Source organism: Numida meleagris, chromosome 1 (genome assembly GCF_002078875.1).
Source record: "Numida meleagris isolate 19003 breed g44 Domestic line chromosome 1, NumMel1.0, whole genome shotgun sequence".
Lineage (NCBI taxonomy): Eukaryota > Metazoa > Chordata > Aves > Galliformes > Numididae > Numida > Numida meleagris.
This window is the reverse complement of record NC_034409.1, coordinates 21068539-21092864: the sequence shown is the minus strand read 5'-3', so window position 1 is coordinate 21092864 and position 24326 is coordinate 21068539. Positions and strand designations below refer to the sequence as shown.

Below are 24326 nucleotides of genomic sequence, written 5' to 3'. Positions count from 1 at the left end.
AGGGATCTGGATAGGCTGGATCAACGGGGTCTATCCAATCTTATGGCATTCAATAAGGCTAAGTGTCAGTTGCTGCACTTGGAACAACTCCATGCAGCACTACGGGCTCAGGGAAGAGTGGCTCAAAAGTTGTCCCAGCAGAAAAGGACCTCCAGGTGCAGGTCAGCCAGCAGAACATGAGCCAACAATGTGGCCAGGTGGCCAAGAAGGCCAACAGCATTCTGGCCTGTAACAGAAATAGTGTGGCCAGAAGGACTAGAGAAGTGACAATCTCCTTGCATGTGGCAATGGCGAGACAACTTAAATACTGTGTTTAGTTTAGGGCTCCTTACCACAAAATTATTGATTTGCGGGAATGCATTCAGAGAAGAGCAACGAAGCTCTTGACAAACCAAGACTTATGAGGAATGGCTGAGAGAACTGCGGCCATTTAGTCTGGAGAAAAGGAGGCTGAGGGAAGACCTCATCACTCTCCAGAATTATTTAAAAGTATGTTACAACAAGGAGAGTGTTGGTCTCTTTTCTCAGGTGAGAAGAGATAGGAAGAGAGAAAAAAGCCTCAAACTGCACCAGGGAGGTTTAGACTGGACATGAGGAAGAACTCAGTCACAGAAAGGGTGTCTAGGCATTGTAACAGGCTGCCCAGAGAAGTGGAGGAGTTGCCATCCTTGGAGGTACTTAACAATATGGTTGTGGTGCTGAGGGACATGGTTTACTGATAGAATTTGGTAGTGTCAGGCTGATAGTTGGATTTGATGATCGTCAGGGTATTTTCCAACCTAGATGATTCTATGATTCCAGTTCTCCATGAAACAAAGGAACAAAGCAATGTATAATTGCAACTGAATTACTTATCAAATTTCCAATCATTTTTACACTGGTTTGAATTTAAATCCCCCCTTTCTACTCTATTCCTCTCCAGTCAACTGTGCACATCTGTGAAGAGAGAACATATTCAACAAATGAAATTAAGACACAGTCACCTAATATCATCTTCATTTGCAAACATGATCACTGCTCGAGCATTTGGAGTTTCTAATAAGCGTTTGATGATCTTTTCAAATTCTCCTGGTCTTGGCTCCCGAGGAATTTTGAGTGACTGAGCAATGCAAACACCTCCTGAAAGAAATTAAAAGGACAAAAAAAGGGGAGAGGAGAGAGGAGGGAGGAAGGGAGGGAAGGAGAGAGAAGAAGAATTTAGCAGGCAGGCAAAGCAAGTTGCTCACCTGATAAAAGGCAGCACAGCCATCCAAGAGTTACCTTATTTATGTATTTTGAAGAATACCTTTTACAAATGTACACACTTAATACTGCAGTAAAAATACAGCTCAGTTACCTATTATTTTATTTTTTATGTAGAAATTAAAACATCTTGAGCCAGATCCTTGAGCATTGTGCTATGCCTCAGCTGGACTGTGTTCCACAGAACTACTCTGATTTGTCACAGTTGAGAACCCAAACTTGTCACAGGACTGCATTTAAGTGCAGACCTGCAATTTGATTGTTATCATATGTTCATAATGTGGTTCTTTAGGGTAAGTAACTATAAAACACTTCTGCTTTTTCAGCTGAGAATATACGGCTAGCAATACTCTGGCTACAGAATCAAATACAGAAATTGAAGCGTTTATCTATGATTGAATAGATACAGATTTCTTCAAACTGTTAACATTCATAATTAAGTTAGCTTAATTATTTAAGAAGTGTGGGTTATCATTGAAAATTCTAAATTGTTAATTAACAAATGAACACAAACTCAGATATGATATTTATATCTCTTCATACTAGGAAAAGCTTTAGTAAACTTTCTAAACTGATATTAAGCTAGGGTGATAGACACTCAGAAGTTCTTTACCGCAACCTCTTTCTCAAGTAATGGGGCTTCCCACCTGTCAATGAAATATGAAAATGAAATGCAAGAGAAATATTTAGCAGGCATCCTGTAAAATGAAAAACTGAAAAACAATGCTAAGCTCTTAACTGTCCCCAAAGTCAGTCAGGCACAAGAAGCAAAACAGATCCCAAGAAATGATATAAAGCAGCAATTTGTTACCTCATAAATTGTGAGAGCATGTTTTTCAACAATTTCTGTTCATGCAATGGCCGTTAGAAAAAAAACAAAACATTTTCTCCTCATGAAATTCAAATGCAAATATAACAAAATGCGTATATATAATGTACTACATACTGCCATCTACAAACTGCATGGAATGGATATCAAGTGATGAAAAACTCTCAAAAAAAGCTATTTTTAATCAAAATGGTGTAGAAGAAATACAATTCCATCATTGCAGCAGTAAGTTCAATCATGAAAGTACCATGCATCCTAGCTTCTCTCAATGAAGAATGTGTTAAGTACTAATAGGAACAAAATAAAATGTACTTCAGCCTTGTTGCTACACTTTTAATTATTTGTGTAAGCTATTTCAGGCATACAAAACATACGCCCATATCTATATATTGCATACACAGCTGTTGCACAAACAAATAGCAGAGTATCAGTTTTCAGATAATGAAGAAATGCTAGATCCACAAAGGTACATAAAACATTACAGTACCTAAACTCTCAGCACCCTGCTGCCTTTGAAATCCACAGCCTGGGCCAGATGCCCAAACACAGAGAGACTAGAGCGTCTAGGAATAGGATTCACAGAAGCCAGAAGATTGTATAAGGAATAATTAGAGCTAGCTCCAAAATAGCTAGCTAAGGTACTGAGGACAGGTTCTAAATCCAGTATTTAGGTTACAGGTGAACAAAATAGAGATCTTCCCAAATTAAGCTGAAAGAAGGTTTGAGAACAGGTGCCTTATATGTGATAGCAATATATTTACCATTTGTTTCGCAGATGCCAAAGGACAGACAGTTCAGGCACTGAGTGCCAATGGAGGATTTATGGCATATTTTTTATCATAAAAACAAATCGTACCTACGTGTTTCACCCTGTCAGCTTTTGTCACTGATTTGGCAAGATGACTGCTTGTCTCTGTTGCTGGCTTCTACACACACCTTTCTAGGAGTGTGTCTTCACGTACCGTAACTTCTACCAACTAAAAGGTGGTTCCAGTCAAAAAGCCAAACGTCTGTTTCCAAACATTTGGTATCCTTCAATCTCTGGAGACCTACCTAGAAAACTACATTGCTCCAAATTTCCCTTAGTTAAAATTATAACTTGCCTGACATTTATATGAGGAAATGAAAGCTAACTATTTGCTTACTGAAAGGAAAAGCTGTATTCAAACCCAGTCAGTGAAAAGGATTATGAGTAGACTTCAGAGAGTTGCACCAGAAGGTGTTACTGAGACCAAGGAAGTCAGCCAGCCAGACTCATTTCATTTAGTTCTAGTAGGAACATGGACTGGTGATTGTCCCCATTCTTTTATCTTTCTGAGCTAATAATATATGACATAGAAGATGAAATTGAGGCTTTGTCAAACAGTTTAAAAACATTAAGATAGCACTGATGAATGGTGGTTCTTCACCTCCTCCGAGGAAAATAAAATAGACTTAGCATACAATCATTATCATTGTCTGTTCTCAGATCCGTAAAACTAAGGTATTACTCAGTCATCCCAGAGCTTGATGCGAGGAATAAAGCAGTTAATATGAACACTGTGATGATAACTATCTATTTGCCTTCTGTCTAACAGCTATTAAGTGTGATATCCAGCACCTGGGGCTAGGGAACCACGAAGGGAAAGAGAGCAGAGCTGAGAGCTGGAAATTGGGCTCAATACATTCACTGCCCATTCGTAATCCACGGCTCAGTCCAGCCACTCAACACCACAGTCAACAGCTCATAACTCTTGTGCTTTTAAAACCGAGACATAACCAGCCCCAATCTACAGTAATATGTTGAGTCATTTTCGCCACTGTGATAAAAAAGAATGCACTCTTAAATTTTTCCATGCTAGGTTGGACTTGTTTACAGGCACTTTGTATAACACAGGTAGGAAACAGGATAGCACCAAAGAAAAACTGGTAGATTTTGAAGATATTGTCAGTATGATGGATCAATAGGCTTTTTCCTTTCTACTGTTCCTACAATTCCACCAAGGAAAAAAGGTAAATGAAAGGTAAACATAGTACTTACATCATTTTGATGGTTAACTTGTGTTGATTTTAAGATGATAAATACTCATTTTAGCTCTCAGGGGTTCTGTAGTTACAAGATGGCATGTTAATTGTAAACCATTAAATAGTCAAGTATGTGGAGGTGGGTGTCAGAAGAAGTGAACATGTATTTGGAAAATAGTGACCAGACTTGCTAGAAAACTAGCACTAACAAATGAATTTTCTAAAGTAAAGACTGAAAGATTAAGCTAAATGCAACTACAGGGGACATATTACCTTCTTCTGTGGGCAAGATCCAGTGTTACACTATAGATCAACCATGTGAGATACTAGGAAAAGGCACTGTCTTTGCACCAAAAAGGTGAAGGCAGAGTTTTCAGTTCAAGCGTGTTCCACGATGGGACAACAACCACTTCATTCAGAACCAATTTACCCTCTAATTTATTTTATATTCTCATTTTTGTACTTAGCCCTACCATCATGGAAGAGGAAGAGATCAAGGTACATGCTTACTTTGTCTTCATTCCTAGAATTAGGAGACATACCTCACCTGGCTCATTGTAAGTCATTGCAAGCTTCATCACAAATCAATTTTTTCCTGAAAAAGCTCAACATTAATAGCCAGAGCATATCCAGGACCCAGCCCCACCTGGCAGGACATCCTCAGATGCCTTCAAGTATAGATTTTCTTTTTTAAGATGAATTATATGTCACTGGTCACTAGGCCAAGAAAACAGTAATGCAAGTCTATGGAAACTTTCCAAAAGACATTACAGAAATATGTGAAGACATAGAAGTTCTAATTCCAATGAGGAGAACAGATGTCAGAGACTCAAAAAAGCCTTAGAAGAAATACTCCTGTGAGGCAAGCAGGGCGCTGCCACAGGCAGACACAGCTTCTGTCTGATAGCAGACTGTGCATTTCTGACCTTACCATATCATGCATGAGAACATGAGGAAAATCAATTAGATTTCTCCTCCTTTTCCAGTTCTTCCCTAGACCTGTCTGTATTGAAAATTTGTTCCAATTGCCAGGAATTGTGTTCAACCTGAACGTTGTTGGAAAAATTGCAAACATGATGCTCCACACTCAAGTTCTGGTGACAAGGAGCAGCAAATCCTTGAAGACTTTCCTTCTAAGCAGACAGAGTTCATTATTTGATAAATTTGGGTGGAAAAAAAAAACCCTGAATATAACAGAAAAATAAGGAAAGTGACTATTTTGCATCACACTTTCACTGATTATGATAATTAGGAACTTCTAGGAATTGTTATTTAAACAAAAATCAACATACTGCCATTCTTTTTTGCATCCCTAGATGCTCTTAATGATAATTTTCAAGATTAGGAGTCAAGAGGGAGTGGCACATAGGAAAATACAGCTACAAGCTGAAGATCAAATTTCACAAGCAATAATTTTTCAAAATGCAAGCATTTTCCTTGATCTAAAGCTACTGTAGCTGGGAGGTCTGAATGCAGCCATGCATTCTTTCCAGAGCTACTTTTGTATAACTACCCCAAAAAACCACACCGATGTGGTTATAGAGATTTCAGGGTAGCTTAATTTCATGTATCAGAACCCAAGCACTTTGTAGGTTCTACTGCTCACACTGAAGTCCATGCTGCAACATCTTCACTGCTATTCATTTCCAAATTTAGTTAAACAAAATCTCATTCTACTATGCCTCTTTTGTTGCAGACACCAACTATCTGCATTAAGGATATATCCTAAATTCTTGTGGCTTTTTACTTTCTCATAAACTCACCAAATACCTCAACAAACAGTTCAGGTACTCTTTCAAAGATGGTCAGTTCTTCAGCCAATAGTGGAAATACTTTTTGGTGTAAGGCAGCAGAGAGAAAAAGAAAAAAAGAAATTAAATACTTTAAATAATACTTTACTTTGAGTGCTCAAAAGAGACAATATGCAGCACACTAAAAAATAATGGAAAATGAGAGATCTTGTTATAATTCTTTAAGAGACAAAAATAGTATTTTCATCCTACAGTGTGCTTTTCTTCCTTCTTCACTCAAGTAAAAACAAAAATTTTCAAAATCCCTTAGTATTTATAACAAAGATGTTATGTGTTACAAAGATGTAACAGTGACTCGATGATGCTTTGTTCACTGACATGTCAGCTACAGTCATGAGCTTTTCAACTCAAAACTTTAAGAGACCCAAGTCTCATTTCTTAGCAAAGGCCTTTTGGCAATGCTTTGGTTGGATCTTTTACTCCCTTCTTATGAAAAAAAAGAGTAAGTCTCTTTAATGAAACCATGAAAGAACACAAAAGTTTTGGACAAAAACATTTCACTCGTTCCTTTTAAAACTATATTTTACATTCCCATATGAATTCGTAAGCATACAGCCATACATATTTCAAGAACACATGCACTCACACAGATAGTTACATCACGGGCAAAACAGATGTTAATTCTAAAATAGGAAATGAAGAAAGAAAAAAAAAACTCTAGCTCCATATGAAATCACTGGCTATTGGCTTCAGAGATCAGAGTCTATCTCTGCAGTGACATGAAGCAAGAGAGATCTGTTGTTTTGTACTTTCATTCTCAATAGTAATTTTTTTCTCCAAAGAAGCAGTACAAATGTACCAATACAGCTTCTATTAACACCAGCATCTGGTGGAAAATAACTGTAAGGGGTATTCTCACAACTACCAAACCTGCAGGACAAAAAAAAAGAAAAATAGAACAACGAAAAAAAACAAAAAAAAAAAACCAATACATATTTCATCCTGTGACTTTTTAGTGCTATTTGTGTAAATGAAAGTCAACATTCATTTCAGCCCTGAATGAAAGTGGCTAAGAAGAAAAATTCATCTGTAGTAAAGATATTTGTGAATGGGTAAAAATCAAATGTCTGGAGAAAAAAAAAGGGGGAGGAAGCTTATAAAAAAATGAGTTGTGGAAGGCTGTGAGAGAGGAATTTTCCTCTCAACAGTGAATCACTTTATATTTCATACAGAACAGGGGATGCTCAAACTTCAAAACAATCTGTGGCCAAAAGAATCTAACTGGAATTGGTTTCCTCTTACTGATCAGTTGTTGTGATGCTTTCACAACTATATCCTTTTGCATCATCACAGTGTGTATAAATGCCTCCCTCGGGGGAAATGTGGGCCTTCCTACCTGCAGACTTAGAACTTCTAGAGGCATAACATGAAAAAAAGAAATATACTGCTATTTTCCACTTTCTGGCTACAAGCTAGTACATCCTTAATGACAAGAGAGGCCCTCTTTATTTTGTTATCTAAGGACCAGGGAAACACTTTTTATGACAAGAAATTTCATAAATGCCTGAATCCTAAAAGATTTTCAAGTTGTTTTTCTTTTGTTTTAGGTTTGTTTTTATTTTAACATCAATTCTGATTTATATCTAAGTAACACTATGAACTCCAACTCTGGCTTCTACCTATTGGATATTTTCCTTTAAAAGCAAACATGTTTGAATGTGGCTCTTATTCTTTCCTCCTTTTCTCTAAAATTCTTAGTACTAATTGCCTGATTTCCACAGTAAAGGTTTGGATTCAGTGTTTAAGGGAGTAAATAGATGCTTCAAGAAATGCTGGTGATGGGTGAGGTGTGAAAATAACCACCTCTAAGTGCATTCCATGCATAGTCCCAATTACTGCATCCTTAAAGGTCTTATTTAAAATTTGATGCCATATTAATAGATACAGTGCCTGCAGTGGTGTGCCTCCTTGTTATCACTCTCTGACATGGGACTCAGTTTCTGAGGTCCAGCATTCTACTGCACAGTACTGGAGAGACCCTTCACTGAATGCTGCTGGCTGAAGCCTCAGTCCCAAATGTGCATACTCAGTGGGTGCATCCAGCATCACAAAGATGACACAGAAGCTTCTGTCATTCCTCAGAATATGTTTAGGCAGGAAAAGAAATCCCACCCCAAAAACAGCTGGATTTTATAAAAACATTTCATTTAAATAAATAGAGCCTTTTTTCTTTGAAGGTGATTTTTCTCCCCATGGGGATCTTCTGTTTGGTATTTTTTATATCACTCCCTCTCCCATTTATTTTAAATACTAAGACACTTTTCAGTTACATTCTTCTGGATTGTCTGATTTTAATGGTAGGTTAGTGTCCTATTTTTCCCTTGCACATTTCTTCCTGCTATTAGGTGTTCAGGGTTAGCCTTTACAATTAAATGCTGTTTGCAGACAGGGAAACCTGACTTTTAATCACACCTTCTAAGAAAAACAGCAGCAATAATAAAACAAGGTATGTTATCATATCTGAATCCAGCTCATTTCCACTTGAGCTAGAGTGCATTTAGCTAATAAAATTAACATTTCAAGGTATCGTCTGCCACATCCACACTAGTGAGGTTGATAATTCTCATTACTGAAAAAACATTCCTTTTCACCAGTTTAACTCTTCTAATTTAAGTTTAAAACAGCTGGATTTGCTTACACTATTTTCATTAAAAATCCACCTCTTTCAGTTTTCCCAACAGAACAACTTGTAGGTTATGACTAAGTTATAAGATAAGTAACCTTCTTTTATACAAGCTAGTAAGGCTGAGTTTACTTAATTTGGTATCTAGACTGCAGGTTAAATATGAAGTTAATATACCTAATTTGATGTTCTAACCTAATTATATTTATCTCACTTTGAAGTATTCTGAGAGGGGAACACTTGTGTAAGAACACCATTTAGGATCTAAAAATAATAAGGAACTTTATCTACCAATTTCTTACCATTGAGGATTGTAACATATGTAGGGATAAAAATAAGTCTGCTTCCGGTCCTTATGTTTCCAAACACAAGCTGAAGACATAGCACTATTAAGAAACAGCAATACTTCTGTAACAAAACTGTAAATCATAGGGCTATGAGGATGATCAGAGGGCTGGAGAACCTCTCCTGTGAAGACTGGCTGAGAGAGTTGGAGGCATCCAGACTAGAGAAGAGGAGGTTCAAGGGAGACCTTATAGTGACCATCCAGTACTTAAAGGGGGGCTACAAGTGGTCCAGGGACTCTTTATGAGGTATTGTAGTGATAGAAGAGGTAATGGTTTTAAACTAAGAAGAGGAAATTTAAATACTTAGGAAGAAATTCTTTACTCAGAGGATGGTGAGGCACTGAAACAAGTTGCCCAGAAAAGGTGTGGATCACTATCCCTGGAAGTGTTTAAGGCCGCAGGAGATGAGGCTGTGAGCAGCGGAAAGAGTCCCTGCACATGGAAAGGGGGTTAGAACTTTAAGGTCTCTTCCAACTCCAACCATGATTCTATGATTCAGATCAGAGAACAATCAGAGGAGTGTGATGACTCTGTGTATTTAAAACTAAATGGTAACAGATCTCTTGAGAAGAAGCTTAGCAGATAGTGGATTTACTAATTAAGTCTTTTCTTCTAGCTTGTTGGGATGAATGAATAGCTTAATTCATAAAGCACCTCTGTAGAAATAAATGTCAGCAAGTCAAAAGTTAATAATCAGGAGATGCACTCTGAGGACGGAAATAAGTTTAAGAATTTTGAGAGAAATAAAGGAAGAAGTAGGAAAGTGTTCAGAAGATCTATGCATGTGCTAAAAGAGAGCATGTAAATCAAACATGGATTAGTTTGCTTTTACACATGCAAAACGTAGAAATGGTGGTAAAAACACTTCAATTATTCTAATTCAATTGAATAATAAATTGTTTAAAGCTATTTTTCTGTTCTTGGATGAAATAAATGACCTATGTACATAAAAATACAAGGGAGAAATATAAAAATGGATACTTTTACTAATTATTCACATCGGGCTTTCGTTTGAGCGTACAGAACTAATCTTCAAGATTAATAATAGTTTGTAAATGATACACCAGACATGCATGTACATTTTCCTGAATAAAGACTGAGTAAGAACAGAGGTAGCAACTCTGTAAGTTGAACCACTAAAAGATTCAGGCATTACCAGATAAAGGATTCTGGATCGGGTACGATAAATAATTTGATTGAAGTCTACTCTCTTATTTCTAAAATGCAGGGAATGCACTCCTTCCTGTCTTGTATGAATCTTTAACAAGCAGTGAAAATCTTAAGGTTTTCTGAAACCCTTGCAAGTCTGCCTATTAACCTTCTTCTCTGTGTGTGCTCAGCGCTCTGTGGTAGTTATGTAGAGCACAATTGTAATGCATTTCTTTAATTGCCTCTTCTTCATGAAGCTTTCTCCTTGCCTTGGCTTGTTGGGAAATGACCAGAAAGTAGGATCAAAATCTGCTTTTATGTAGCCTGTCAATTGTTGTACTAGGACAGGATATTATCTTGACTGTCCTATTTTCAGGTGGTAAAAATATAGCTTCGCTAGACATGCTGAAAGGAACAAAGGCTCTATCAAGCACCAAAGAAAGAAACATAAGGAGAAATCCTTTACCTATGCAAGAAAGAACAGGAGAAAACCCACTCTTTCCATTTAAGTCCTCAGTTAAAATTACATGTAAAGAATGGCAATTACTGGGAGGAAAAGCCTTTGCTCACCTAAGACAAATTCTGAAGGACTTGGCCAGAGTAAATGGATCTCAGTCAACCTCAGTCAAGGCTCTTCACTGACATGAGATGAATGAATGCAGCTGTGAATACAATTAAATGTGCAAAAAATACATCACAATAAAAAGAGAAATCTAGATTTCTTTAATAATGCAGCTATCAAATATACGAAAAGTAATGTCTGTAAGTCAAGGAAAGCTTTGAATACAGAAAACAGACCGAACACTGGGAAGGTGGTTGGATGACAGATCAGCCCTTGCTACAGAGGTATACTCTTTTTTTTTCTACCAGTCAAAACTTTGCAAGTGATTTTCAGATTTCAATGCTTCAAAATTAGAAGAGTACAGTCCCAGTTTCTTCCATACAAATAATAGCCTTGCTACAAGAAATCATAATTAACTGAAAAACAGAACTGAAGTGCTTGCTTAGTAATGGATTAGGAATTAAAAGTACTTACTAACTGGCAAAAGATGTCTGCAGCTCACTCCTGTCTAATAAAATGCTCAATAGATTGACCATATTATATAGACAATGAAGCAAAAAAAAAAAAAAAACAATTATACAAAAAACCTACAATCACTAAGTACAAAATTACTTTTACTGAACATTGCAAAGTAGTGGTCACCATTATGCTGTTAAGACAAGCTGAAATAAAAGCCTATTCTAACATGAATCCAGTCTCCACATAGAATTTTGATCAACAGACCATCTCAACAAGAGCCTGATAGATTTTTTCTATGTCCATCTGATCTCACGGTTTCAATAATTTGATAAGACTCATATTACATATAACATTTTTAAGCATCCTTCATCATGTTTTTTCTTTCCTAAAACTATCAAAAATTATACCAGACAAAAATCTGTTATCCATGGAGCACTTATACCTCACTCGTTATAAAAGAAAAACGCAGACATAAATGTTTTCAAAATTAATTAATTCTGAAATGCATTGTCCATCAAATCTGTCAAAAGATGTAACAGATGAAAAATGAAGGTACTTCAATTTACTCTGAGCTATATCCTGATAAAAACATATGACTCATAAGAAAGAAACTCCACCTTGCAGTGACAAAAAAAAAAAAATCCAGTCCATATTACTTGATTAAAGTAGTAAATGAGAATAAAAAATGAAGATAACATAGAAGACAAAGGAAAGATAATAAAGCAAGTAAGGACTGGAGGGCTGTGCTACATTCAGTCATTGTTCACTGCACAAATAATAGCGCTGATCCTAAAACAAAATCTTCTGCAAATGTCTAGTGCTAAAATAATAATACACCTTTGTTTGCAATGCCTCATGATTAATCACTGTCAAGTTTTGAAGTGGAAAAAATACACAGTAGGAATGGATCCTTTATTTCCCAGACTTTCAGAGAACTTTCTTTCTCTGCCTATTTATTTAGTTTCATCAGTGAAATACACATGCTTCTGTTCAGAGAAAGAGGATAGGAAAAAGCATGGCACGTAGCTCTTCCCAAATTGTCAATGATAATGATAGTTTGGTAGTTTGCACTGTAATATTCAAGGGAGACAGACGTATGTTTTCAAATCCCAGAAAAGCTCAATGAAAGCTACTAGAAATGTGAATTTTAAGATGTTAACTTTTTCAGATTTTGAATTCCAAGAGCAGCCAAAATACCACAACTTCAAGCCTATTTTTCTACATATGAGAAAGATCAGAATCAGCCAATGATGTGCAAAGTTACACTGAATTTAATATTTGAAAAGGCAATTTCACTGGGAATGGTTTTGTCACCATTTAGAAGGTTTACAGTGTTGGAAAGATGGAATAGCAGAAGGAATTTTCAATAGTAAAAATGAACCAACATCTCTGATGAGTAGGAACAACTTCTGCTCTGTCTTTCCTTGTGTTTGTTGTCCATGCATATGAACTGACTTATGTTAGAACTCAAAAGGTAGCCAAAAACTGAAAATGAGGAATACGGAAGAACAGAACTAGTGATAGGTTGACTGAAGATAAACTTTTAATTCCAGCAGAAAAAAAAAGCAACACAGTTTATATACACAACACTTTAAAGACACCCAAGACTTTGTATACAATAATTGTCTACAAGAAAGGACAAGTCAGGCACAGTGAGCTTGCTATGCTCACGAATTTCCATACTGTGGCATGTGCACATGAGATCTGCTGCATCACACACCTAACAATTGTGTGAGTTCTATGGGACATGCTCCAACTTCAGGCTTCAGATCTAGGCTCACCAGATCAATACTTATGGATGTCAGTGTCTACATATAACTTATCTGAGTTGCTGTAAAATCATAAACTGATTACTATCTTGAGTGAGTCATTTTCACAAAGAAAACTACTTCTTAAAATTAATTATTGGCAAGTTTTCCTTCTGAAGTAAACTGTATGTATAGAGATCCTAGTAACCAAGTTGCAGACATTCTCTGTTCATACTTTCACAATCCTCCTCCATGAAGCTTCTGCTGTCTTTTTTTTTAAGACTCTTGCACTGAAGAAAATATGAAGCATGAAATTTTGGTTGGTAGGGAGCGAAGGAGCAGAAAAAGGAGACTAAGGGTCTTCAGCTTCTCTGTTAGCCTGCACTCTCTATGCCAACATAGATAGCACCATATCATTTTTCTCTGAAAAAACCATCCAGATGAGAAAACACACAAAAAACTTGTAATGCCGCGCAGACCCTATGTCTTCGTTGCATACCTTACCTAGACCACGTTCCATAAGGACACTGTCCTACAATCCCCTATGCGCTGTAGAAAAGAAATGCTTAGTTTTCTCACCATCAGTGCAACTGTGGTCAAGACCAGAAACATCTTCATGAAGGAAATATAATGTGACAGTCAGTTAAAGAGACTCCTCCAGCTGCAATACTACAAAGGTGTTCGGAGTGAAATCCTTTATGTGAAAAGGATATTAAGAGTGCTACACGCTGTGAAATGGAATTAACCATTGACCAGTTCTCTAAGGCTGTTGATTTTTTATTGGAAAATAATACCTTTCGCTATTTGTGTGGCTGCTGCATTCAGGTTGGTCTTCAAGGAGCAGAAGGGCAATCATGTCTATGATAAAAGCTCTCAGATAATTCCACTTGGGATATCTTAAGTTGAATTGATGCTCACACAGTGCTGTTATGCTTTCCTACAAGCTTCACGTCTCAGATTGGCATTGCAACCCAAGCCTGACTTGGGCACATTGACAGCATGATTTAAAATCAACAGGCACGGTAAAAACATGTTTGCAGCACTGCAGAAAATACAGTCAGCAAAGGTCCATCAAAAAGGCAAGGATCTATCACAGCACAAAGGAATGCACACAGAGTTAGCAGATAGATTTGTAAATTCTAAAAAACGATCAAGATCTGAGATTTCATTCTCACACCTACTCGGAAGGAAGCCCAACTTCTCTCTAGTGACTAGCAAGGGGGAAGAAAATATTTTACTTATCCAGCAATCCCTGGTATCTTCTATTGAGCACATTCTTACTATTTTTAGACCATCCATTGAAATCTCTCTCCAAGTCTCAAAGACTTCTTCCAGCACTACTATACACAAAGCCAGTATTGTCCTTTCAGTGAATCAGTACAATGGGACTTAAATGACTCACTCAAATACAATTTTCCCAGACATGATACAACTAAAAAAAAAAGATACAACAATATAAGGTTGAGGAGTATGCAGATTTCCATCTGCTACAAAGAATGGATAAGTCTACTCTCCCCAAGAGGAAACTTGTTTTTATAGGAAAACAGCATATACCTGGACAGTTACAGTGGAGTTTGAACATAAGTTCATCCCCATCTTATTTCACAGTAACTTCCCAGAGAGATGAAGACTCTCACTAGCATTTCTCACACCAAGTATTAGCAGCAAACACCTGCTTCTTGGTAATTAATGAAGATAGATTAGATAAGCTTAAGTAATTAATTACGTATCGTATTTGGTTTGTCACTGAATGGACTACGAAGAAAGCATATTATTATTCCGATTAAAGGCCAAAATGTTTCCCTCCTAATAAAATTGTACAGATGACAGGAGAGGACATGGAATTCTTATCTACCTTTTACCTCAATGGACATAAAGTTCGCTTCCAAGTCCGCCTAACACTTCTCTGTGATAAAGCATCACTTTTTCCTTTCTGCATCTCCTCAGAAGTATTTAGTTCCATATTTTTATATAGAATAGTCTTCTTGTGTTTTTTTTTTTTTCAGATTTTTGACTGTAAATGCTCTATCAGCTCTCAGTTTAATTAAATCTTGCTAAACGAGCACACTGGATTTCCAATTGCAAGGGAATATCTACAGAAGAACAACCATTCCGGGCCTGACCAAAGGTTCACCTAGTCTTGACAATCCCTTTTCTGTCCCTGAAACATGAAGAGCAGAAAAACAGAGTAAACATTCATTAAAAAATCTTGATTGATTTTTTCTCTGTTAATACATCTAGTCAATATGAATATGGGTGAAAACTTGATTAGATGTTCCAGGTGCTCCCTCAACATCACTTCAAGCCTAAACCTCCCAGTCTCTAAAGATCAATTTTCCTTTGACTTTCTCCATTACTACAGCCTTAAGTTTCAAAAATCATAGTTTGATTCTGCTAGTACAGTAGCAGACAGTTCTGCTAGACACAGTCTTCCATTTTTGCATGTTCCTTTCAACTCTGTCTTCTTAAACCACTGGTCCAATGCATCTTATATACACACCACTTTTTTTCTCTTCCTTTATGAACAGATCTGCATAACATATTTAGATAAATTTCTATGGAACTTCATAGAATATTCAAATAGCTCTAAAACCATAAGCATAATTTTATATCCCCATATGTGTGTCCGTGTTTTTTTTTCAAAGACCTTAGAAAACTGGCCAAGAAAAATAGTATATGCAAGAATCTGAATGTACAGGCAGATACATAAATCTCTAAAGGCTGTATGAAAGTCCTTTTGAAGTAAGAAGTTCTTGAGTTTCTAGGATAACTTAAATCAAGGCATCAGATATATGTGACAAGCAATTTGGTGTTCTGGAATTAGAGAACCATTTTTTTAATAAATGAATCAAAATATTAATTAAAGAATAATCCCACGTATAATGTTTTTGCAGCTTACTAAAAATGGCTGAAAAGTTGATCCCGTACTTACATATTGAACAGCTCTATATTATACATTCAAATAAGATGATTTCCTACATCATGTCAGCTGTAGATAGTAAGTAGCATTGACTGGATAGTAAGTGCTGACTAAATATTAAGTATCTAGTAACTGCATTGTTTTAAGGTAGAGTTCTCAGACAATATGCCAAAAAAAAAAACAACACTTTTCCCATAAACCTGGAATAATTGTATTTATAACAATAAACTGAACAAGACACAATTGGTTACTGATTTGAGTTTATCAATTTCATTAAATTTTTTCATGAAGTTCTATTTCACACTACCTAGCTCTCACTGAAGTCACTGAAAGCTCTTCATCTTTCATAGTTTGGAATGTTCATTAGATATTTATATGAAAAATGAGAGCAAACTATGTTACAGTAGAAAGAACAAAAACAATTTCATAGGGCAGTAGACTCTTATGCTCTGGTTCATAAGCCAACCAGTAATTTATAGGGTTAGACGGAAGCTTTGCTCATCGACAAGTTACTTTGAAGAGAACACAACTGAATGTTAAGTATCTTCCTTCAGAGCATCCCTTCAGATGAAAACTGGACAAGATCTGGTACTGCAATTTCTTGGCCCAGATTTTCAGCATCCTGTGAAGCCATATCTCTGCCTGACACCCTTGATTGAGTGACTACCACAGCGCTTCCTCATCCAGATTGCTCTCAGTATTGCTCATGTCATGCTCCATCAGCTGGAACATCTGATGGCATTTTTTGGTGTGTAAATGGCATTTTCTAGACATTTTACTTTTTTATTTTATTTTATTCTATTCCTTACTCATTTTAATCTTCAAAAGCTACAAAATCACCATTTTTTTAAGACAATTCTTTATTCTTTGCATACATACTTCCCAGAAATACATCTACATTTGAAAGAATAGATTATCTTCTACCACCATTTGCACAGATTCTTTCAATAGTATTCTTGTATCTAAAGCAGAGAAATGTGCAATTTCTGAATCTCTATTGATCTAATTTATCCGAAGCTTACACTTAATGAAGACAAGGGAAGTCCTTTTTTTACACGTAGAAAGATTAAAAATATAAAATGAGTACAATTATCTATGTTGTTCTTAATACACTTTAAAAAAAAAAAAGAAAAAAGAAAAACATTGGAAGAAGCAAAACCCTTTATCCATTGCAGGCACTGATCAAAGTGCCTTTACAAAACATCAGGATTAACTGTTTCAAAAGCGTTCATTAGTTTGACTGTCCTTTAATTCAAAGGTGTTTCTCATTTGCTTCAGCCCAAATACATGTTATCGTTTAACATCATAACATCTTTCCACCAATTCATCAGTGAATTTATCTTACAAAATTTCTTGTCTACTTCCTTCCTTCCTCTTTGGCTTCTGTCTTACTCTGCTAGTAAGATCAACCTCAAATAAGTGCTCAAATATATCAAAAGAAAGGAACTAAAATAAAGGGAGACAGAAAGTGATTTAAAGTTTTCCTGAGACTCCAAAGTGACTGTATACAGTAAGACAAGCCCTTTCACCCAACAAAAAGCAAAACAGCAATTCAAACTGAAAGCAAAGCACAGCGAATATATGGCCATTAGAGGCAGATGAGTAAGATTGCACAATTTAAAATATAAATATAACTGCAGGGAATTTTTTCTGATTGCTTCCTTCCATCTGCTAATCAGGCACCGAGCACTGCTGATGTTTATCTTAACAAGTCCCACAGCATAAACTGCTGGATAACTTCAAATAGGAGAGTTTTCTTGTTAAGCTTTGCCTCTCTGCTAATAGAAAATAATTGAAGAAATGCTGCTCGGACACAAAAATGTGTATTTAATTAATTGTAATTCTTGCATGGGCTTCAAGGAGGCTATGCTTGCAGAATGAACAAAAGTGATTTAATTTCTGAAGTACCCTTGTCTTCGAGAAGCCCTCCTACTTTCTATGTATCTCCTCGGAACCTCATGGTACACAATGCACAACTATAGCCTTGTGAGCTTAGAGCGAAACCTAGTCCACCATTTGGAGTTTCATTGGAAACTATACTAAATAATGGCAGAAAAAAAATGTCATAGGGCTGTATCTTAAAGAAAGGAGGTTCAAAGTCAGAACTTCTTTTTTTAAAGCCTTTCAGTACACTGTGGCTCACAATTAACAATAACAGGAAAGAGGAGTTCACACTACGCTAACATATTACAAATGAAAGAGAAGTGACTTGGGTTCCTTTTTTTGCTAAAAGCTCCAATACTAGCCTGCTGATGCTCGGTGAAGGGGAAGGAAGCATAAGGACAGTGTTAGACATTTTGTACTTCTGAACCCACCTCTGGGACAGCACACATTTTCATGTTTTTTCTTTCACATTTACTTAGAGCACGATAAATATATCTATCCAAGCCACTAAATCAACACCAGGAGCTTATTTTATCTGAGCCTTCTGTTGTTACGTAGGTGGAAAGGCAGATAAATTTCTCCTTCCTTGAGATGAGTAGGTGTGTGGAAAAATGCCATGCGAATCAAATTATCCTTGATTCATCATTATAGCATTCGCATCATACAAAATGATTTGCATTTAGGAACTCATTTGCACCACTGCATTCCTGGTAAGTATACAGAATACAAAAAGACCATTACCTAGGAGTCCACTGATTCAAGAGCCAATTTATCTTTGCCTTTGCTCCACAACAAGTAATTACTGTGGCAACACTCAAAGCAATTTTAATTATCTTAAACCATTTGACTAGATCTTATCATTCTGATAAGTGAGGTAACTCCAGTACCATAATTCCAAGACTGGTGATAATGTAGTCATATATTCTGCTCAATTGCAAGAATTTTCATAGTAATTAACTTGTCCATGTTGTGTTTAAACAACTCATAGTTAGCAATTTCCTATTGTGACCAAATCTTCTTTGGTAAATTCCTACTCAGAGCACTCAGATTTAGTGCTCATTTAAAATACCTGTGGTTAGAGTAAATCATACCTTCTAGAGCAACCAGCTGAGCTCAGTTCAATGTGAATGTTCCTTTTTAACTGTATGTTTCTCCTTCACTCCTCACACATTTTGTGTTGGGAAAAATAAAAGTCCAGATTACACAGAATGTCCCACAGTATATTCTTCTGGAGCACTCAAAATAGGATCACACTGCATCCCCCCTTCAGAAGTCTACAATAGTAGTATTATCATAAATCTCAGACTGACTTCCTTACTTGATTTTTCCCAGCATGTGAACATGCAGGCACTGGAATCGTCTGTGGGATTCTGAATGTATCTAAAGTAATGTTCACATAAGTCCCTTATTGAACAGGTCTTAAATCTGCAGCATTTGTTGCCCAGGCTACTGTCTCAAGTTGACTTTCAGTGCAAGAAGATTCCAGCAGAGACTTTATAAAGTCCAGATTCTGCAGAGCCTGACATAAAGTGTAACTTCTCAGCTTGGCTCATGCAAAATATGCCTGCTAACAACACTCTATTTCATTCACTTGACATGTAAAGCCAATTGGAAAAGTAATCTGTGGGAGAAGAAATGCTTCTTAATCTCATTTTAGTCAAAAGATTGAGGATGTGTTTCTAGCTGTGTTGTATGCAGCTCTGGAGAATCATAACCTCTTCTTCCTCAATCTGTAAAAAGTGGTATTTTTAATTTCACACGTATACCAAGCGTGATAAGGTATTGTTGATTATTGACAGTATCAGAGTAAAACTGAAATATATATACACACCCATATATGTAGGTTGCTCCGAAAGTACTGCCTCCTATTTATTTCCATGGAAACTACAACAGTTAAGAAGAACAATAACATTATTTAATAGAGCAAATTCCAGCTACAAAACACTCTTTTTCAGTGTAGTCAACACCATTAGCTGTGTGTTTTTGTCAGCAATGAACAAGAGCCTATATGCTGCACTACTGTTTCACAGCTGCTATAATGGCATTTCTAGGAAACGGTTGCTCACCCAATCTTTCACTGGCTTGAACAGATGGAAATCATAATGCACCAAATCTGGACTATATGATGGGTGTGGTATGACAGTCCAGCAAAGATGGGCAATTTGCTCCATTGTCTTCAAACTGGTATGGGGCCTGATGATAACATGTTGTATGAGAAATACTGTCTTCTTGGAGCCTTCAGCATAGCCAGTGTCATCATGTAGCAGCCAGAGTTGATGTTCGGTCCAGGTTCAAGGAAATCCACAAGGAACACTCCTTTCCTATCCCAAAAGACAGTGCACATCACTTTACACTCTGAGGGCTGTATTAAATGTTTTCTTTGATGGGGAATTCATATGTCACCAATACATTTGACTCTGGCTTGTAGTGTTGTCACCACATTTCATCACTGGTAATGATAAGATCCAGGAAACTGTCGCTTTCACCCTCATCCTGGATGAACAGGTCCCAAAAAACATGCATACAATGTTGTTTCTGATCCTGTATGAGCATTTGTGGGACACATCTGGTGCAAGCTTTGTAATATTCCAACATTGCCACCATCGTTTCCAATGCATTGAAGTCAATACAGTTCCCAGGTCATAATCTGTCAATTCATATCAATTCACATTGATGAGCTGATTAAGACTCTCTTCATTTTGTGGTGTGAAAGCTGTGCATGGCCATCTGGAATGCGTCTCATCTTTCATGTCATTGTCAGCACTGTTGAAACGCTTCACTCACCACCTCACTGTGTTCACATCCGCTGTTTGGTCTCCATAAACATCCAGGAAGCATCGATGACTGTCAGTGGGTACAATTTTTCCACACGAGGGAATTCCATTCCAGACCTCCGCATCATATGTACTTCCATGTCAGATACCATTTTGTCAGACTGCCCCTCTGCTGCCATCTGTTGCACAGCAACAAAATGTAATGAACATTGTCGGGAAGGTTCAGCCTCTACTGCCATACCACCAACATCTGCCTCTGACATCACAGGCCACCATAGTAAAATAGGAGGCATTACTTTCAGAGTAGCTCTTGTGTGAACATGTATGCATATATATATATACAAATCTTCTATATATGAGCATTCACAATGAAAAAGATGACATCTGAAACTAAAAACCTTTCCTAGACACACAAAACCCTTGAGCACTGCGAAGTAGCCAGAAGACACTGGTAAGCTGAGTCTCTAGATTTCAAAGAATTTCTTCTTATGCATACAGCAAATTTAGCCAAAGGTATTATTAATCCTCTTTTTCCTCCGTTCATCTAACATGGGCCTTTCTACTTCTTCACTCTGTTGGTATTTTTAAGTGTGAATGCTTTTTCCGCCATGTGAAATTGATACCCTATCTCATTAACATGTTATTTCTTTTCAGATTTCATTTTCTCCCTTGTCTATTGCTAGTATTCTTTATTTCAGTTTTTCCTTTCTTTGATGTTGCTGTTGTTACTCTGCAATGTGTTTCACAATGTAGTTTATATGAAAGATGCTGTGTAAAAGACTAAGGATAATCGAATTTCTTTCTACCAAAGAAAACAGAGCTCTCTAGCACAAAATGTATCTATTATCATTCATGGGGAGTTGGATGATGAGAAAGTAGGAAAAGCTACTGATGGTGTACTCTGCAATACTGTTCTGTAAGATCAGAGGAAACAGAATCGGAAATACTGTTTTATTCGCCCAGTCAGTAATTTCTGTACTGCAAAAAAAAAAAAAAAAAAAAAAGCAACTCTGAGCAGATGCATGTTTTTTTCTGCAGAGAAGTGTTTTCTCTTCCTAATTAATTGGGGACTTATGAAGAACTGGTTCAGCAATACAAAATTGACCTCTGAAGATCAAAGTGATAAGCCATATGGGGCTAAATCCTGCCCCTCTTATGCATGCAAAATTCTCACACGTTTCAGAAGAGTTTGTATCAGGATTTAGAAAGTGATCATCATACATCAGGAAAAACAGCCCCTGGGACAGTTTAATCTATACAGCCAGAACTTTCATGTTTCACTGTATTTTTTTTCACTTCCTCTTGTGTTCATCCCTCCCTTTCTTCTACACTGCTTATGGGAAAGTTTTACCCCTGCCCACTCCTTTCCTCAACCAACCCATTTAGCTTTAATACAGTTGGTAGGCTTGTAACACAAAATTTTGGGAGCGAGAATACTAGCACTGCATAATTTAATACAGCCTCCTCATTACCTTGCTTCTTCATTTCAATTGTTTAAGATTCTTCTGAACCTTAAAGCATATGCAAAATCCAAACCACATCTAAGTGTACTTACATTATAATACAATTTCTTAAATGAAATGTTTTAAAACCAACATCCAGAGGGTTAAACTAATAATTCAGAATCAAGCATACATTTTTTCTTCTGAAATAGTCTACAAACTGTACCGAGTATATAGGTTTGTATTGCATATTTATAGGATACATTAAAAATAGTCATTACAGTTATACTCCTGCTGCTGCCAGAAGGATCATTTCTATCATTTTTTTTGATAGATATTCTTCTTCCTTAGATTCAAATTGAGCCCCACTGATATCAGAAGGTGAAAGCTGTAAGATCTCAGTATCACCGACAATAGTCAAAACTCAAACAATACCACCAACAATAGTCAAAATATTAGAGATTTGTGCAGGTAATGTGCTACATGCCCTTCTCACTATCATATTTGCATTTTATGAACTATTTAAGCCCTGGATTAATTCATTCTAGTCATTAAAAAGAAGTCTAAAAAATTCTAGTGCTTTGAGAGTGTCATAACAGCAAATGATGTAGGCAAGAGATGTTCAGCCTACAAACACTTCAAAGCTAGCAACTGGAGGTCAGCCCCACACCCTGAGGGTTGGACTGCACCAGTCACATTCACAACCAGGGAAGAAGTGTTTTAAGTTTCAAGCAAAGTGTCACACTGATGATAGGATAGTTCAGTTGAAAGAGACCATCAAAGATCACCTAGTCCAACTATCTGACCACTTTAGGGCTAATCAAAAGTTGAAGCATATCCTCGAGGGCACTACCCTAAAGGCTCTTGAATAACGACAGGCATGGGGCATCAACCATATTACCAGGAAGCCTGTTCTGTGTTTGACTGCCCTCAGAACAAAGATTTTTTTCCTTGTGTATAGTTTGAACCTTCCCTGGCACAGCTTTGTGTCATTCCCATATGTCCTGTTGTTGGTTCCCTGGGAGCAGAGCCCAGCACGACATAGAATCATAGCATTAGCAAGGTTGGAAAAGACCTACAAGATCATCCACTCCAACCATCCACCTACCACCAATATAACCCCACTAAACCAAGTCCCTCATCACAACATCTAAACGTTCCTTGAACACCTCCAGGGCTGGTGACTCCATCACCTCCCTGGGCAGACCATTCCAGCGCCTGACCACTCTTTCAGGAAAGTACTATTTCCTAATGTCCAGGCTGAATCTCCCCTGGCACAACTTGAGTCCATTCCCTCTCGTCCTTCTGCGCTTCCCTTCCTCAGGAAGTTGCAGAGTGCAATGAGGTCACCTCTCAGTCTTCTTTTCTCCAGACTACAACACAAGTGTTCTCAGCCTCTCCTCACAGGTGACACCTTCCAGCCCTGTTACCAGCTTGGTTACACTCCTCTGCACACATTCAAGAATGTTAGTATCATTTTTATCTTGTGCAGAACAGAACTGCACACAGTATTCAAGGTGAGACTGCACCAACGCTAAATATATTGGGAGAATCACTACTTTTAATCATCTGGCTACAATGCATTTAATGCTTCCCAAAATGTGGTTTGCTTTCTCGGCTGCCAGGGCATGCTGATGGCTCATGCTGTGCCAGCTGTCACCAGCACACACAGATCTCTTTCTGCTCTCCAGACACCTGTCTCCCAGCCCATGCATGTGTCCAGCATTGCTCTTTTCCAGGTGCATAACCACCCAGCATTTTCCATTGATGAACTTCACGTTGTTGCTGATCTCCCAATGCTCTAGTCTATCCAGAACCCTCTGCAAGGCCTCTCATCCCTCCAGGGATTTAACAGCGCCTCCCAGTATCAAGTCATCAGCAAGTTTGCTGAGGATGCATTCCACTTCTGCATTCAGATCATTGTTAAAAATATTGAACAGTTCTGGCCCTAGAATTGAGCTCTGGGGAACACCACTAGTGACCATCTGCCAGCCAGATGTAGCCCCATTCACTACAATCCTTTGAAATTGACCATTGAGCCAGTTCACCATGCAGTGTAGCATGAATTTGTTTATCTCACAGTTGGACAATTTGTCCAGAAGGGTGCTGTAATGGATGGTATCAAAGGCCTTCCTAAAAGCTAGAAAGATTACATTCATCACCTCTCCTTCATCCACCAGGGAAGTGGCCTTATCACAGAAAGAGATCACATGACTAAGGCAGGACCTTCCTTTTGTGAATCTATGCTAACTATATCTGATAATAGCTTTGTTCTTTACGTACCCTTCAATTGCACTCAAGAAAATCTTCTCCATAACTTTTCCAGGCACTGAACTGTGAGGTCTGCAGTTTTCTGAGTCATCTCTCGTGCCCTTTATGTAGATGGGTATGGCGCTGACTAGCTTCCAGCAAGTAAGAATCTCCCCAGACTCCCATGACCTTTGGTAAACTGTTGTTACTTTAAGCCATTTTCCTGCATGGTGGAAGTGGAGACATCTCAAAATCGCTATTCACACTCTCAATCACTGACTC

The 24326-nt window shown here is 37.4% G+C and overlaps 1 protein-coding gene across 3 annotated transcripts in view; it reads right to left on the bottom strand.

The window, feature by feature from the left end:
• Window positions 1-24326, bottom strand: part of GRM8 (glutamate metabotropic receptor 8) — a 326341-nt gene that overhangs the window by 173618 nt on the left and 128397 nt on the right. For all 3 annotated transcript variants that reach the window (XM_021384769.1, XM_021384768.1, XM_021384770.1), the window contains exon 4: window positions 984-1119. In XM_021384769.1, coding sequence (XP_021240444.1) covers window positions 984-1119 — 136 coding nt within the window. The remainder of the gene's footprint in view (window positions 1-983; window positions 1120-24326) is intronic.